Source organism: Alligator mississippiensis, chromosome 12, assembly GCF_030867095.1.
Source record: "Alligator mississippiensis isolate rAllMis1 chromosome 12, rAllMis1, whole genome shotgun sequence".
Classification (NCBI taxonomy): domain Eukaryota; kingdom Metazoa; phylum Chordata; order Crocodylia; family Alligatoridae; genus Alligator; species Alligator mississippiensis.
The window spans coordinates 47,806,414-47,823,968 of record NC_081835.1 but is presented as its reverse complement, the minus strand read 5'-3'; the positions used below and the strand labels follow the sequence as shown (position 1 = coordinate 47,823,968).

The 17,555-nt window shown below is 48.2% G+C and overlaps 1 protein-coding gene across 6 annotated transcripts in view; it reads left to right on the top strand.

Moving 5' to 3' along the window:
- Positions 1-15,604, top strand: part of GRIN1 (glutamate ionotropic receptor NMDA type subunit 1) — a 61,463-nt gene extending 45,859 nt beyond the window's left edge. For 2 of the 6 annotated variants that reach the window (XM_059715438.1, XM_059715437.1), the window contains 4 exons: positions 1,189-1,298; positions 2,727-2,872; positions 5,576-5,686; positions 15,352-15,604. In XM_059715438.1, the coding sequence (XP_059571421.1) occupies positions 1,189-1,298; positions 2,727-2,872; positions 5,576-5,686; positions 15,352-15,420 (436 nt within the window). In that variant the 3' untranslated portion in view covers positions 15,421-15,604. Of the gene's footprint in view, positions 1-1,188; positions 1,299-2,726; positions 2,873-4,395; positions 4,438-5,082; positions 5,149-5,575; positions 5,687-15,351 lie in introns of those variants that run through there. The other 4 variants (XR_009455881.1, XM_059715439.1, XM_019475931.2 and 1 more) reach the window with 4 other exon arrangements.
- The last annotated feature ends 1,951 nt before the right edge of the window (positions 15,605-17,555 follow it).

The following is a 17,555-nucleotide window of genomic DNA, read 5'->3' as shown; positions in this document are numbered from 1 at the left end:
CTGCCTTAGCCCAGCACACAGGCCTTCAGCAATCAGTCCCTGCCTTTTCCCGAGCCTCTCTCCTTATCTCCATCTCCTTCAGCAAGTGCAACTGTCACTCCACTCTACCTCTGCTTGAAGCAGGTCCCATCTGGAGGAAGGGATATGGGGGCAGGGGAGATCCCTCCATTTCACCTGCCCGCTCTCTCATTATGGGAATGGCTGCCTAGCTGGAGGAGCAAGGGGGAAGCCAGGGTTCAACTATGACTCTGCCTGCTTGCTCCTCTGCTTCCAATCCAGGTGCTATGGCTTCCAATTGTGCTTGTGATCCAAGTGCCCCAGCCTGCCAGCCCTTCTCCTGGTGTCCCATGCCCCAATCATGCTGAGTTTAATATTAACTTGGAACCAGGCAGTGCTAGGGTGAGTCTATAAGCAGAGGATTAAAGGGGGCAGAGGGGTTAATTTTTTGGTCTTCAAGCTCCAGCAGCTTGATACCGCCCCCGCATCCCAAATGCTTCTGTCCACAAATCTGGTCCTCTCCTTACTCAAGAAACACAAGCTTTTCATTATAAACTAAGGCACCTGGCTTTGGAGTGTAATAACCAATGGTTGGGGAACCCATGAGGCCAGCCCTACAGTTGTATTTCAAAACAAAGCTTCACTTTAGGGTCCTAATTTGCTTTAATTGTGAGTTAGGGATTTCAGGTGCCTGAACTGCCCCATATACGCATCCCTCAAGAACAGGCCTTGTATTTCAGAATCTCATTAAACAATGGCACAAATTCTCCTGCAAGCACTGACTTCAGAAATGGAAGAGAGAAGCAAAGAATTGCCCCACAGAGAGGTTGTATACTCATGTCCTGTGTGCACACTCGGAGCACAGCAATAAAATACACCCTCATGCTATATATAAAGCACACAGGTTCTACCCACAGCTGTACCATGCCTGCTGTGTAACCTTACCAGCTCAACATGTGGCCATGGCCAAAGGCAAACCCAGACAGCTCTTTCCAGCCTCTAGCATGAGGGACACTATATCTGAATAGCAGTTTATGGAGCAGATGTGGGCAGCTCCACAGAAGAAGGGCTCTGGATGGTCATACTCCTCCCCTGCCCCCATGGCCAATGCTAGTGCAAACTCCTCTTGAATCTCAGCTGTCTGAGCACCATCTCCAGTGAATGCTCAGTACTATCTCCTTGTGCTTTCAGATCCCATGAGAACGGCTTCATGGAGGATTTGGACAAGACTTGGGTGAGGTATCAGGAGTGTGATTCCCGTAGCAATGCCCCAGCAACACTCACCTTTGAAAATATGGCAGGTTTGTTCTGCAAACCTCTTTTTCTCCTGTCGGCTCTATAGCCTGCTTTTTTCAACATACCCTTCCAAGTTCACCTACAGGAACTCAGCTTTGCTTCCTCTGGGGCTGTGCTTGCTTGCCATATAGGGGCGTACTGCATTGAGCCCTGTCTTGCTCCCACTGGGATATCAGAAACAGCCCTAAAAGCCCTTTTACCCCTTCCCTTTGGGCCCCTATTACCATTCTTGGGATTTAAATGTCACCCACTGTGAGCACATCTCCCCTCCTGCTCTGGCTATAACTGTGGATGCCAGATTGAGCTTAGAGTCAGTCTTCAAGGCAGAGAAGGAAAACAAATTCTCAAGTAGAAGCCCAAGGAAATGGGGGAGGAGAAAAACAGCAAAGCAGAATAAATCAATAACACAACAAGGAGGGCAGCAGGTGTCAGGAGTAGCTTCAGGGGCAAGACTCCTGGCTCCCAAACCTGATTTTGCCTCAGACTCTCTGCATGACCTCAGGCAAGTCCCCTCCTCTCGGGTCCTCCCTCTGTCAAATGGGGAGGATGGTTTTGACTAAGGTTGGGGAAAAAAAATGGGTGGCATTATTCCTATGCTGAGTTTGGCCTTTGTACATAGCCCTTGTTCAGATCATGATTTCCTGAGGTGGGTTCACCCTGCACAAGGAAACATTCTGCTAATGATTCCTTGCTGGTGGCTCCTCCGCCATCAGGTGATGCTTGGGGGTGGAACTGGGCTGATGGGACACAGTGCTGGTCAATAGTCCTGGGGTAGGCATGAGGGCAGCTCTGAGGGGCACCATTTCCCTCCATCTCCTCCAGTGCCCCATCTTCTCCCACACAAGGCTCAGCACTCCCACGTGCCCACTCTGTCCCAAATATTACTAATTTCTCCTTCTAGCTGAAAATTTTCATGGCAAAGTGGTCAGCTCAAGCCAGGAGCATCATGTTCAGCGCTACTGTTCTTAAGTTCCCAGGAGCAGCTCTGACTGGGCGCACAGGCCACTTAGCATGCATCCATCTCCTGGGTGGCTTGATGTGAACTCACAGAATTGAGTTCCCAGTGCAAATACCCATGGCCATAGGCATCATTGAGATTGAGCTGATAGAAATACCATTAAAATGAGCTGTCTGTGGATAGTCTGCAGCATTCCCTTCAAATCCAGTTTTCAGGGCCATTGCTAGGGTGAATGCAGACAGTGAATGCAAAAGGGACATCGACACAGACAAAGCAAATTGAGTTAAAATCATGAAAGCTCTGTACAGAAATGTCCTGAAGTATTTGCCCAGCTCTGCTGTCCCTATGCTTCAGGGAACCTCTGGGTGGGGACTCTTTGCCTGTGAGATGCTGTTGGTGGTTGGTATTATGCAAGGGAAATGAAGAGTCGTGATGCAGTTTCCATTGCCCTCTATAACTTTCCTGCTTATTTCAGGTGTATTTATGCTGGTGGCTGGAGGTATTGTTGCCGGGATATTTTTAATATTCATAGAAATAGCTTACAAAAGGCATAAGGATGCACGAAGGAAGCAGATGCAGCTGGCGTTTGCAGCCGTTAATGTGTGGCGGAAGAACCTGCAGGTAGGACAAACCGTTTTTAGAGCAAATCTCCAACAGGTGCGTGTTCCATTCCTTCACCAAGTCAGTGAATACAGAGCTATGGAATAGCATGGGGGGCCCCTTCGCCCCTCGCCCCGGGTCCCCAATAACTATGGCCAGGTGTTACTGTGTTGCTAGTGGCCAAGTCATAGATTCCCTGCCTTCTCAGTGGGAATTTCCCTTGGCACTAACACACTGTCCAATGCAATCTCTCCCAGGAGGTGAGTTGTGCACAAATCTAGCCAGGACACCTGGCAAAAATAGTTTCATTCTCAACTGTGCTCCCAAGGGTGATCTGGCACATTGTTCTGCTGGAGACTATGTGCAGGAGCCAGGTCTCATTCCATTTGAGCAAACAATGCCAGCACAGCTCCTTTAAAAACACTCTTGCATTGATGTACCATTATCTGACTGCACTTGACAGCAGATGATCACAGCATTAATCTGCTGGTGATGAACACCCCTTTCTACTGCTGCTCTCCCGCTCTTTATGTGGTGAAATGCTCAAGTGACCATTAATGAAACAAAGCCAAAGCTAACCCCCAGCATAAGTGCAGTTGCAATCGTCATTAACTGGGACCAGTTCCAAAAAGAGGTGGTGTGTGCTCTTGTCAATTGGATTCCACAGACTTGGAGACGATGGACATCTCTTGATGCCCAAGATTCATGCTGGGTGCTATTAATGACAGTTCCTGTTAGCACAGAGACTCCCCTGGGTTCATTCCAAAGGGCTTGTTATGACATCTTTTGTCTACAAAGCCATGGTTTCTCCTTGCCCTGAAAGCAAGGGAAGTCCAGAAGGAATCTCTTATGCCTGACAATGACACCTGATTGTGATGACATACACGAGCCAGGTCCAGCCTACCTGGCCGAGCTCTCTCTTTCCCAGTTGCTGTGGGATCAACGCCGTTATGTCCTGTAACCCCAGTTTAGGGCCTGTGGAGCTTGTCTCTGAATGGCCTGGGCTGCTTCATTTTGTTTTGGGAAGCAACTCAGCCTTCAGAGAGTAAAAGATCCTTTATCTGACTAAAGGGCACCACCCTTCAAAGAAAGAGTGAATGAAAGAAAGAAACAATGATTGGGGTGTCACTTTCAACAAGTGAAATGAAATGGCCATGTGATAGCAGCATTGACTATGGCATGGGAAAGGGCTGCTCGGGTGTAACTAACCTCCCTGAAAGCAGCAGAGGGAAAGAATGAAGACAGGCTGCTATATACTTTATTAGACTAACTGAGAGCTCTTTGGAGTCAGTTCACTAATACAGTATTGAAAAGCCATTTCTTTTTTTCTTTGCTTCCAAAAAGCAGCAGCACTGAAGTGGTTAAGTCTGCTGGGACAGAGCACTATAGTCACACTGCCATTTTTCACTTGCCAACCTTCTAGAAAATACTGCACTGGGTCATTGGGCAGAATCTGTGGGACTGTGAGCTAAGCATGTCGCCCTGTGGGTATAAACAGAGTCTCATGATAAAGATCAGTTTGACAATGTAAGACTTTTCCACAGGAGGAAACGTCAGACCACTAGTATCTGGTACATTACTAGAAGGTAGGCAAGTGGAAAGATTTATTTGTTAAAACAAACAAACAAAAATAATGGTTTTTTGGGATCACAGTTTTGCCATGGCTATTTCCTGAGATGCCATGGAAGAAAAAGACATTCCATTCCATCCATCTTGCTTTCCTTTCCGTTTGTGCATGTCTGCAAAAGAGAGAACTGAAAAGGAGGAGGAAATGTATCCCCCGAGCATGCACTACGCACCAGCGGGATACATTTTGGTTACCCCCGTACGTTGGTAGAGCCCGACCTGGTTACGCCATCCCCATTTGGAAAGGTCACGCTCATTGGCACTAAAGCATGTGGGAAGGAATCGTTGTCAGTGCCCGCCACAGAGAGTGGCCAGACCCCCACCACCAACCATTCCCTGTGCCCTGGTGGCTGGTGCTCCCAGCCTGTGCCAACCAGGTCCGACTCGCTAACACCGATGGCTACATTTTTTGAGTTCTGTTTCTTTTTTAGTTCATTCCAACCCCCTGATGACATCATAGCGCTAACGCTTTGCTTCTTCCCTTTCTTTTCCTTTTTTTTCTCCTTTTACTTTGGAAAACGTTCGGCTTTGCACAAATGCATCATTTAAATTTTTGAATACATTTTTTACAGAATATTCATACAATGACTTCTCTTTCAATGCAGTCCTCTCTCTCTCTTGTGGCGCTAGGATTCAGCTTCAGAAAAGGCCCTGAGCATTTTTTTTTAGTGGTAGGTGCAGCATCTCACCTCTCGGTCTAGCTAGACTAGCTGTGGAAGCAAGGGGCAGGAGTCACGTTTGTTAGGACGAAAATGCCATTTAGCCACTGAATTTCCAGTTGTTCCCGTGGGAAGTGAGGTTAGCCGATCAGGCCTGTAAAAAAACACAGAGGAGAGCAGGGCTACTTCCCCAGAGGGGTTTTCATTTCTCCAGATCCTAGCCCAGTCCAAATAGACTTAGCAGTGAGTCGGCCCTTTTGTAAATCCTGATTCAAGTCAGGGCCAAGGTGGCCCCTGGAGGACTGGGAATGACACCAGCAGAACATCTCCAGTAGCTCTCTTACCTAAATGAAGGACATGAGATGGGGCAGTATTCAACTAGATTTAGAGATTCAAAAAACACACTAGAGATCTAATCACTTATACATATTCATTTTAGGATAGAAAAAGTGGTAGAGCAGAACCTGACCCTAAAAAGAAAGCCACTTTTAGGTCCATCACCTCCACCCTGGCCTCCAGCTTCAAGAGACGTAGGTCCTCCAAAGATACGGTAAGAGGAAGAAGAACAATTCTGCCCTCTCTCTTTCTCTCTCTCTCTTTCTCTCTCTCTCTCTCTCTCTCTTCTGCCATCCCATTGACTGCCACACACTCATCCCGAAGCTGCCAGTGTACATGCATAGCCTCATGTTCGTCGACAGTCAGTCAGTGAGTCAGTGAGTCAGTCATCCCATGTACCTCAAAGGATTCTGGGATCCTGGAGGGCAGGCAGGAGATGGTTTGTAGTCCTGTGACGAGTTTGAAGATGCTACCAAGTTTTTTTGTTTTGTTTTTTGACTGGATGATTTTTGGGTTTCCTCTCTTTTCTTTGCTCACCTTATTGGTGCTGATCTTTTGAAACCGATGACATTTTTTTTTCTGTTCCTGAGTGTTCCTGTACCTGTTTGTCATTGTATGCCTAAAACAATCACCCTGATTTAATTTGGGCACTGTCTCACCTCACGAGAGCCATGCGTGTTGCATTCTATACATGTGATTTTTGTTTGTGATTGATAGCTTTCGGGACTTAGTCCTCAGCGCACAAGTGGCAGCTGTCTCTGGTTATGACCAGTATTAATGCAGCTCTAAAAGAGAGACATCAGTGGTTAAAAGAGGAGTTTTGGAAAAACCCAACCTGATTCAAAAGTTGTATTTTTCTGCTTGGAGTAAAACTCCTTCTGTGAAATTAGAGGAAGTTTGTAAATTGTTGCCTCTAAAGTGCAACGACTGTCAAACAGAAATAACATGTCTTCTCTTGATAGAATTTCAGAGCCAAATCAATCAGGTTGGGCTGCCGAATCTGTTGAACTAAAAGATAATGCCCCATCTGTCCCCTCTGCATGACGCCTTTTGTTGTATGGCACTCTCTGCACTTTGGCTAATTTGTTGTAGCGTTCGGAGGTGGGAGATGCATTTTGCTGCCAATTAACGATCTGCTGAAATCGCCTCCTGCCATGGTCTGCAGGTGTGTGCCCAGTGCAGGGTTGCTCAGGGTGGGTTCCCATCGAGGCTGTTAGAGACATGATGCATGGCTGGGAATGAGGAAGCCTTCTGCTGAAGTGGGGTGGCAAAACGCAGCCCACCACTTTCTGCAGTGCAGCTCATCTTCATAGGGCTGCAGCCCATAGAGGCCACAGGGACTCCGAGGGACCAGCATGTGCTGTCCCATGGTCACTCTGGGCCCTGGCTCTGTATGCAAAATGGAGGTGACTCCATTTTATGCTAATGCAGGCTTGATCCCAAGAGGATCCCAGGAGCACAACTTGGATGAGGCCCAATGCGCAGCAGCAAGCTGCCAACTGAGCCCTCAGCTGGGCTGTGTTGGGCTGCCCCTTCCTTAGAAGCCCCTGCTGCTTCTGCTGCTGCCATCTCACAGAACAAGCTGTCATCTCAGGGCACACAGCACATGCCACGGGTAGCCTGGGGGCAGCCCCCCACCCCTTGAAGAAGGGATCAGACATGAGTAACAGCTGAACATCCCTGCTGTTACTAATGCTGTCCCCATAATGCTCTCTAGGCAGGAAATCTCCCCACGCCTCAGCCTGCACCGGTGAGCTCCCCTGGGGACTGGTGCCCGCCCATCACCATCCTGCGCAGGGGCTGGAACCCAGTGCAGCTCTGCAGGCCAGCCGGTGAGGGTGTCACAGCGACCGTCCTCCACGAGTTTACTCCCCTGGAAGGTGACTGTGGCTGTGGCTTTCTCCACAGCTTGAAACACTGAGCATGGGGGAAGAGGGAGCACAGTGTGGGGAGCGAGGAGGAAGAGTTGCAAGTGCAGAGATGGGAGGGCATAGGGAAGAAGACCCATGGGTATGGGGGTTAGGGAGGGAGGGAGGAGAAACCAGCCTGGGTGTGGGGGAGAGGGGAGGGAGTGAGGAAGTAGAGACATGGGTACGGGGCATGGGGAGTGGTGTGGAGGGGCAGGGAGGCTTGGCAGGGGTGGCCTGGACAGTTCATTCATGTCTGTTGTGTGGTGCTTGCGACTGCAAGTCCCAAAGCCAGGATTAAGGAAATTACAGATTAGAGGCCCGTACTTGCACCCCTCAGTGCTACCTCTGGGGGGCAGGGGGCTGTAGGGCGAATGAAAGGCGTTCGTGTTCTGGACTGGGGTAGTGCCGTGGTGAGCTGAGTGTGGACTCCAGGCAGGGGAGCTGCTCACAGGAAGCATGGTGGAGTTAGTGCTCTCCTTGGGTGGAGAGGGTGGTTGAGCGTGAGTGAATGGTTGTAATTTATGTCAGGGTCCATGGGGCTGTTACAGTTTAACTCTGCCTCCCATATCCCTTTTGCATGACAGGACAGCCGAGGCCCCAGACTACTGTGCTCTCTCCTCAGTGGGGGAAAAAGGTGGGAAGCCACAATGAGAGGCTTGGGCAGGGCCTGTACCAAAAGCCTGGCCCCATTCACTCACAGCCTACCCCACTGAAGGCTTGGCTCCCTCTGACATGTGGGGTTGAGCAGCAGGTTGGGTGTAGCTCCCTTGTATAATAGTGATAGAGCAGTGGCCATGGTCTCTCTGCTTTGCGAAGAAAGCAGTGACACAGGTGCCTTGACAGCTTGGGTTTGCTCAGATGGTCTGCAGAGTTGCTGGGAGCCGAGCACCCCTCTGCCCTGTATGCAATCTCCCCTGGCAACTGTGTGCCCTGGAAGCAAAAGCTAGTGTCTGAACAGGCCTTCCCCTTGAAAGCAGACAGAGCCCTGCAGCAGAAGAGGGACAAAATCCCACTGCCTCAGCTCGCTGCCCTAATTTGCGGGGTTGCTGCATCTGAGGAGCCCTTCAAAAAGAAGCACTGTCTAGAGGTTATGACGCCAGCCTGGAGATGAAATTCCTTCCTCAGAAGGGGCAAACGGATGTGTAGGAAGGGATGATGCAACTCATGCATGGCCTCTTGGCCTGAGAGCACACAGACCTTTCAAAGGGATGGTGCTGACTTATGGTAGGAGCACCCCCACCTGCAGCCACCAGGAGGGAGGGGCAGAGTACAGGCGCTGTCCCCATGCGTTTGGTTCTGTAGGTGCAAAGTGCACACATCCCTGCAAAGCAGAGGCACAAGGCACATTCCTCCCACCTGTCCTGTAGGCAAGTAGCATTGCATAGTCTTGGGCTGTGCACAAAGAGAACAGGCATGGAGACAGAACTCATGCCTGCCCCCAGAGGGTGCAGGGAGCTATGTTCTGGCAATAACATGTTTGGGGCCATGGCTGCACTAGGGGAAAGTATTTCCTTTTAGCCTTTGTTAGCTAACTAACCCAGGGGGGCAGAGTCTGTTACAGCCCCACCTGCAAAAAGCTAGTTTCTTAATCCAGGCTGTAGAAACCCATGCTATTATGATGGCCACCCCCTCGTCCAGCACACAAGTGTAGCATGTCTGGTAGCATCCAGCACTAGCTACCTCCCATGGTAATTTTGCTGATGCTCCCTGGGGGATTGCCCAGAGGGGTGCAGTGACACACTCAGCGGTGGGTCCCACTGATAGCTCTGGGGTACAAGTCCAATAAGAACCAAGTTGGTGGCTGTGACAGCCACCTAGTATTATAGTAGGCTTCTGTCATTTTGTTAGTATAGATTGGGACAAGTGTTACTGAAGGGTAGGTGAGCTGGCTGTTACCACCTCTTAAAACAATGCTAGAAGTGCCATCTCCTCAAAGACATCACTACCATGTGGGCTGTTATAGAGGACAGGAATTCTGATTGGCTAATGTCACAACAGATCATCCAGCAACCAGTTGGTATTCCCAGTGGCTAGAGCAGAGGACTCGCAATGACAACCTGTGCTGCTTCTCTGCTCCGGTACAGAAAGCCTGATGTTCTCATGTTGTGGAAAGCTCCACTTGTCTCAGGCAAAAACAGAGCACATAGTCTCCTGGGGACAGGTGATCTTCCAGGACTATGTCTCCCTATTACAGATGAGCACAACAGCCAGCTGCTGTCTTTTGAGTATATCAGGTGCAGCCTACAGGCTCAAGCAGACAGCCATCCCAGGCCTCAGATGGGCAAGGTTTGGGCGCACACAGGCTACAACAACCTGTAGAGCTAGGCGGGTGGGGGGACTCTCCAGCAGCAGGGAGTCTATCCAACCTGGAAACACATGTGAAAGATGCAAAGCTGGCAGCCTGCTTCTTTCCTTGTCATTGTCTGTGTTTTTAAAGGTGGATTCTATTCTGCAATCCCACAGAATGACCCCCTTAGAGCGCCAGAGAGACATGATGGCACTGTGGATCCCAAGATGCCCCCTGGGAAAGAATCAGCCCCTTGGAAATCACTCTGGATGTTCTAATCCCCACTGATGCCATCTGAGATGCACAGCCTCTCCAGTGACAATACTTGGGGTGCACATAATCCCCACAGACACAGCAGGACATGCGTTTATTCCCCATAGGTAATTCCTGCACCTCACAAAATGCCCATAGAGCTGATGTATTAATGTCCGTTGCAACCACCCAAGATGTTACAGTCCCCAGGGAAGCCCCCTGAGATCCTGTAAAACACACACACACCCCTACCAGGATGTCATATACCCCAGAAACACTAGAGAAACTGCATTGCATCCATTAGCTGCTCCTGGACATGTCCCCAACCTCACAGAAATTATACCACACCTTGTATGCCCTGGGGAGGCACAGTTTATTCCCACAGATAAGCACAAAACTGATAACAGACACCCCCATCCCCCGCCACCATACGAGTTGCACGGTGTTGTCATGAATAGCTATTCAGTTATAACTGATGTATTTTAGTCCAACCTGTCAGAATATCATGGGGGTTCTGCAGAAATTTTTGACTTTTCAATTAAAAACCAAGTATTTTTGCCCTCAAAATTACCAAATAACCAGTTTCCTAATAGAAAAATTGAGGAAAACAAACACCGCCCACAAGCCTTGCATTTAGTTAAAAACACAATTTTAAATAAAAAAGACAACCCAGACTATTACATGTGATTTATAATATGATCCCATGTTAGATTAAATTGATTTTAAAAGACATTAGGTTGTTGCCTATATTTTTTCTTCATGGTCTCATTACAAACCAGGCTTTAGGTTGTGCAAGTGCCTTCCTTTCATTTCCATACCTTGCCATGCTTGAGTCCTTTTGTAGTTAAGATTAACTCTTAATTTTGGTGTGATAATGTTTTGTTTTGGGCTACTTAAATCATTCCCGTAATGTAAATATCCTAAATTACTGATATATAGTCATAACTTTAATTCCATTTTAACGTACTTTATATTTGGAAATGTCCTTGTTTTTTAAAATTATTATCACATGGACACTAATAATGCAAGAACACTACACAAGGAAGTCAAAGAGCACGTCAGCATGGGATAATTCTAAGATTGGGCAAGATATATTTTTTAGCCTGAAATCCTTTTCCTGCAGTTAAACTTTTATGGCCAAATTCACCAGTATCTGGCTGCTTTGTGCCATTTTGGAATTGTGCAAATGTCCCAGACTGCATTGGCCTGATAGATTTCGTCTATTGGTACTTTGCAGAGCCACACAATGAGTCAAACTGCACACCCTGGTTTTCCTCTTTCCTGCTCTCCACATTCCCTCATATACCGCTTCTCCAAAATCCAAGCTCTTCCTACACATCCTTGTATTTCCTTTCATGTACATGCATACGTGCACATGCCAGAATTGCTAAGTCCTGTGAATAAATTGCAATTAGCCCATTAGACTTGGGCTCAGTGACTCCAGAGGCTTCAGCCCTCGTGCATTTTTTCAGCCATGCTCAAGCAAAAAAAAAATTCTCTGGGCACAGTTACTGTGTATTAAGTTTAGTACTTGTATAACCAAGTACTATATCAATGTGCACTAACTGGCACTACTGTGCAGTAATGTTGGTGCACAGCTTTTTAGTGACACTAACTGTGCAGTAACCTAATACGCACAGTAGCCTTTAACATGGTTTTTGCCCTGCTTGCTACTGCACAGTAGAATTAGGCTACTGTGCAGTTAGCATCTCCTGTAGACCTGCCCTCTGACTGGTTTCCTGGCCCCTTCCCAACCTCCGACCTCATTGCCTCCCTGTTCTTCCCACCACCTTCTCCATCACAGGCCTGGGAAAGGAAAGCAGAGGAGCTTCCAGCAGCAACCTTTTCCCCTCCTCCAGCTGGAAGAGTGAGTGAAATGCCTTAGAGCACTGAGAATTTGGTGCCTGGGCTGACAGATGGGTCGCTGGACTGATGGTGACTGGAGGCAGTGATGATATAGTTGGCTGGGGGGAGAGAGAAGTGCATGTATAGGTAGGTGAGGACACAGCACCAATCTGTTGCAGTGCTTGGGGTGAAGCGGGAGGCCCACAGCACCAGGCAGTCTTTTGCACGTGTGTATGGTTCACACTCAGCTGGGTCTTTCCGGCTAGAGCTCCCTCAGCAGGGCTGTTGTTCTCTCCGTCAGGGAGCAGGTCATCCTCCCCTCTCATCACAGGGCATGGTGGGTGTGGGGGGGTTCCAACTCAAAAGATTGACCAGAAATTCACAACCTGATCTTTCTTTTTTAACCACCTCCCCCATTTTGTAGGCTTACCTCTTTTTTATTTTTTTTTTGGAACATTGTTGTTGGCAATCCTGTGCATGTGTGCATATGTGTGTACATGCCTGAACACACACAAACACGTTAGCTTCCCTTTTTTGCTGCCTTCCATGCTACACATTGTTATCTTTAAAAACCAGGTGTCATAATTGGCTATCCTTTCTAATTAAAAATCTTCCTTCTGCAGAGATTGGTGCATAAAAATCTTTGCCTTCAGATGACACTCAAAGCTTCCTTGTTTCAAACTGACTGCTGTCGCATAACTGAAGTTCTCAGTGGGCATAAGGTTCTTAGCCAAGATAGTCACTGCCTCCCATATTTATCCAGTGGGAATGCAGCTATATCACCTTCAGTGTGAAGCTGTCAGGAGGCAAAAGAGGAGCACTCTGAAATTCAGATTAAGGGATTTGGTGAACAGGCTGCAGAGGTAGCTTGGCACCAAGGGCAGCAGTGGCACAAGAGGTAGTGGGTGCTTCCCGAGTGCCAATGTCTATGTTATAGCCAGCTGGTGGCAGTATTAGCTGTTATTTCCTTGCCCTGCCATCCAAGTTGGCACCCAGAGCTGCTGCCCCAGTCGTGCCACCCTAGTTATGCAGCTAACAGCCCGTTGCCTATGATCTACTGGGCACGTCTACATGAAACGTTTACTGTGGAGCTGCCTAATTAGCTCCACAGTAAATGTCTCAGCATCTACACATGCAGCCCTATTCAGCCTCAGTAAATTAACTCCACCACAGATTAGTTCTTGTAAATACATGTACTATTCTGTGGCAGAGTTTTTTACTGCGCAACAATGCACATGTAGATGCTGATGGGGCTGGCTGGAGCATAAGGGTGCTTTAGTGTGGGGCTACCTGCCAGCTAGCCCCACACTGGAGCACCCTTGTACCCCAGCCAGCCTTTCTGCAGCATGTTGAGCTGGATCAGAGCAGCTCCGGGCTGGCAAGCTTGACCCCCTAGGCCTCCTGCCAGCTGGGGCTAGCTCTGACCCAGTTCAGTGGTCACAGGCGCACGTTCAAGTGTGGCGCCTGGGAGCAATAAATTCTGATGCGATATGTGCTGGAGCTTATTGCTGCACATTAATAGCAGTGTGTGTTTGCCCACTGAGAATTGTAGGAGCTGACACTCATTTTGAGAAAGGGAAATTCTTGATGAGTTTTCTTTCTTAGACCAAAATAAAACCCTACATACTGCACTAGATCTACTCAGAATTCACCACTGTACCCAGGTTTGTGTAAACAGATGAGGGCTGAGGTGGGATTGTATGGGCCAAAAAATGGCCCAACTAAAAATACTTAGAGGCTCCATTTTAACATTTTTTTATCTCTGTAAACTAACCAGTGGATTTGCTTATCATCTCCAACATATTCATTCAAGGAGTAATTTGTATGTGGAATTCATAGTATATTCTTTGTATTTAACAAGAAGATTGGATTCCTGCCTTCAGTGTAAAATCCACTTTAGTCTTGTCTATGGAGCTGTAACTTATTTCTCCTTCATTTATACACAAATCTATTAACACAAACACTATGACACTACAGCCCCCAAAGGAACCACCACGGTCTTTATCTTTGAATAAAACACTCACAATCCAAGCACCCATGCCATAAGCCTCTATATCCTTTGAAAAGCCGTAATTCACAGGCCTGATATGTGCACATATCATAAACTCATAAAATCTGTAAATAAACTACACACAGGAACAATACAAAATGACAAAATACCAACAAATACAGAACAAGGTGGATATAGTCATTCATAACATAGTACAAGGCACAAGTAAGCACTAGCTGAGAGTATTCTTAGAGACACACAACCCACAGAAAAGTTGATGGGCCACTGATCCTTATACACCATCTGAGACCTCTTTGTGTCTCTGGACTCCACAGTTGATGCCATCTCTCTCACACATACAACCTGTTTATCGGAAGTGGTGCAATGTACATGTCCATCTGAGTGTTCAATAGTCTTTGTTTGGTATAGAAACCGGCTCTGGATTTCTGTGTTCAGAGGGCAGGTCTCAAGTCAGGGCAGCACAAAGCAGTTAATAGTGGGAGGTGGAGGAGAGAAAGAGTAGAAGATAGCTCCCAAATGGATGGAAATTGGATGTTTTGCTCTCTAGGCTTGCTCCAATGGCTACTGGAATCCATAGCCGTCGTTCCATTGACGTCCGCAGGCACTGGCTTGGGCCCTGTAGTATCCAAGTGGGGAAAAAAGAAGTTAAGGTTAACAGGCCATATCTGGATCCATAAAGAACATGACTTTTTCTTCTGGGAATTGCTGGGTGGTATTACCTTTTCTCCCAGACTTCATGGTGGTGGGCTTGAAGGATGCAGCTCTGTGCCAGGGGTTATGCTGCTCAGGCAGTGAGGTTAAGAGCAGTGAAAAAGAATGTCTGCCTAGTTATGAAGCCTTTCTTGGGGAAAGGAGATAGTTTGGTTCCTTCCAATTTAAATTGATCTCTGCCATCCTTACAGCTATTGGCAGTGAGTTGTATAACTAGGATGGCTTTTCCCAGCTAGCTTTTGCCAAATTCCTTCTATGAGGAAAACAGAATCCAAATTCCAGGCCACTTCTCTAATACAGGACCAACGTGGCATTTTCACATTAACAGCTGCCTTTCAGATGATCACAAATAAAGCCAAGTTGCACATTTCTTTACCAATGTGACAGGAGAGGAAAAAACAGAGTCATTGGAACCCACAGGGTAGTGCCCTGACCTTAAAGCAAAGGTAGGCATCGGGAGCAAGTCAGATGTTTAAAGCCAGCCAAACTCTCCAAACTGTAACTAACCCAATGGGCTGGCTCTAATCGATTCCTAAGATCTTCTAGTCCAATAGCTCCTCACTGAAGCAGAGGCAGTCACTCAGTAAGCGACACAGCTGCCATATTCTGTAGAAACTGTACTGTACTCCATGCACTTGTCAGAGATGAGCTGTGGGATGCTTGCCAACTGTTTGCAGTGACCTCTGGACAAGCTTTGACTGCATTTGCAATTGTCTCTTAAGACAGCAGCACTTTTCCTGCTGTTGCATCATCCCTGAGCAATTTCCTGTAGGGATACATGTTTGAACTGAGCGTAACCAGGCAGCAAGTGCTAGGGCTACCTAACACCATGTTCTCCTTGTCTGTGCGTTTGTCTTTTGCAGCAGTATCATCCCACTGACATTACCGGGCAACTCAACCTCTCCGACCCCTCAGTCAGCACTGTGGTGTGACATTCTCCCACAGGAGCCATCGGTCCTAGCCAGGCAGCCTAGGAAGGCACAGCCAGGACTTCCTTTCAAAGTGACACTGATTGGTCTTTACTGGTGAGACAAGAGGGAAGCATCCTTCATCCATACGCAGTGACATCATTGTATATCTCCTTCCCTTCCTAGGCTCACTGGCAATAACAGCATGCCAGGCTGCACCACAGGACCGGGTCCCATTTTGGAACTTCATTGTACAAAGACAACTGCTTCCAATCAGTGCTGTTTTTAATCAGTATTGCCACTGGCTGATCATGTGCTGGACTCAAGGAAAGAACAGCTCTGCTGCACCGTGGCACCTGTCCTTCTTGTGGAACAAAAGCAAGAAGAGCAGGGATGATTGCAAACATATCTTCCTTGACAGGGGGAGGAGAGTCATTTGCTACAATCCTGCTTGTTTGTGAGTGCATGCATACCCTACGCAACGTATTTCACACAACACTGGAGGACTATGGTGTGATGTGCTAGCATTCCCAGCGCAGTGGATGATTGTACATAGCTGATCATGCTTCTGTTCAGTGTGTCTGTTTCAGAGACAGATGCAGCCTTAGGGGACAGTGATCAAACAGGTGTTCTCTGTGGCTGTAGCTGGGACAAGCCTTTTCAGCTCTCTTCCTTGAACAGTTCTTCCATGAACTCCACCCTTCCCTCCTCCATCCCACCTGCCTGCACAAGAAACCTGCACTGCTCTTGGCTCCCACCAGAGTAGGCTGTTTTTACATAGCCCTTGTCATGTGTGGGGAAGACCTGGTGATATGTATCTCACTCGTTTGCCCCTTGACCACACTCATTCACCCTGGTTTGATGGGAGTGGCTTAGAAACATGTTGCTGGCTGTGCAACAGTTGGCTAAAGTGCTTTCCACACACTTCCCTCGCACATCTTCCGCACACGAAACCTTCATGAGGCCCCAGCCACACACAGCAAGTGAGGATGCCCAGCTCCTCCATTAACATTTGTAATACTATAGTAGGGGGTGGGGGTTGCTGCTTGAACCAGGCACTGACAGGTACTGGGCATGTGTCATGATAATAGGCTGTGGAAGTGCTTCCCATCCCTTTCCATTTCCACTGTTCCTCCTTGTCCCAGCTTCTGCCAGATTCCTTTGGGGCACTGCACTTCCTATCAATCTGATGAGAAAGGCTCTCTGTAGCAGTGAGATGCCTTCCAGCTGAATGAGCCCAGGAGCTTCTGGTATCCCTGCATGGACTCTCCAATCCTGCTCTGTTGGCCTGTTGCTTGTAGGTCACCCTTGGAGCATGTACCCCAAAGTGCCCATACTGGCTGGATGCTCAGATCTTCCCTGAGGCACGAGCTGGCTAGCAGCACAGCAGCAACACCAGTGGGCCTCGGCCAGCACAGAGTCCTGGTGTGTACAGAGAGATGGGACCTGGCCCATCCTGCAGCTGTGACCTGATTCTCTATCTGCCCTCAGTGAAAATGAGACCAGTTCAGAGGTTGGGATAAGACAGGCCTTACCACCCTGCCTTTCTGCAATAGTGCCTCCCCCTCATACAGGACAGTGTGCATCATTCTGCTGGCTCCCACAAACCCTTCTGTGCAGGCAGTGGGGAATTAGCTTAGTGAGCCCCTTCCTCCACCCTCACTGCAGCCTGCTCTCAAGCAGTGTACAGCTGGTGGCCCTGCTCTGCCTCTGTCTAGCCGCCCTGGGTGCCAGCAGAGCTGCTGCTGCTGTTACCCTTTACTAGGTGAGATGTAGATACATTTTTTTAAAAGCAAACCCATCTGCAATGTTGACACCAGAACACCGAGCCTTCTGCTTAACCTGCCCCCAGCCCAGCATGGCCAGCCGGTGGCATGCAAGGAGCAGCAGCTGCTGGCTTGCCCCTTCGGAAGGCTGGGCTGGACACTGAGGACTGGTGGTCATTGCAGAAGGAGCCGCACTGTGCAGCATGCCCAGGACCAGTAGGCCTAGTCATCAGCTGGTGTAATAGGTCATAGCTCCCTAGATTAATGCAGCTCCGCTGAGTCCAGTAAGGTGATGCCAGTTTATACCTGGTGAGGATTCAATCTTTTATCCTTTATACTTTGATGTAATGTAACTTAAGACACAGGTTTTGCAAGAGCTGAGTAAAGTCCCGG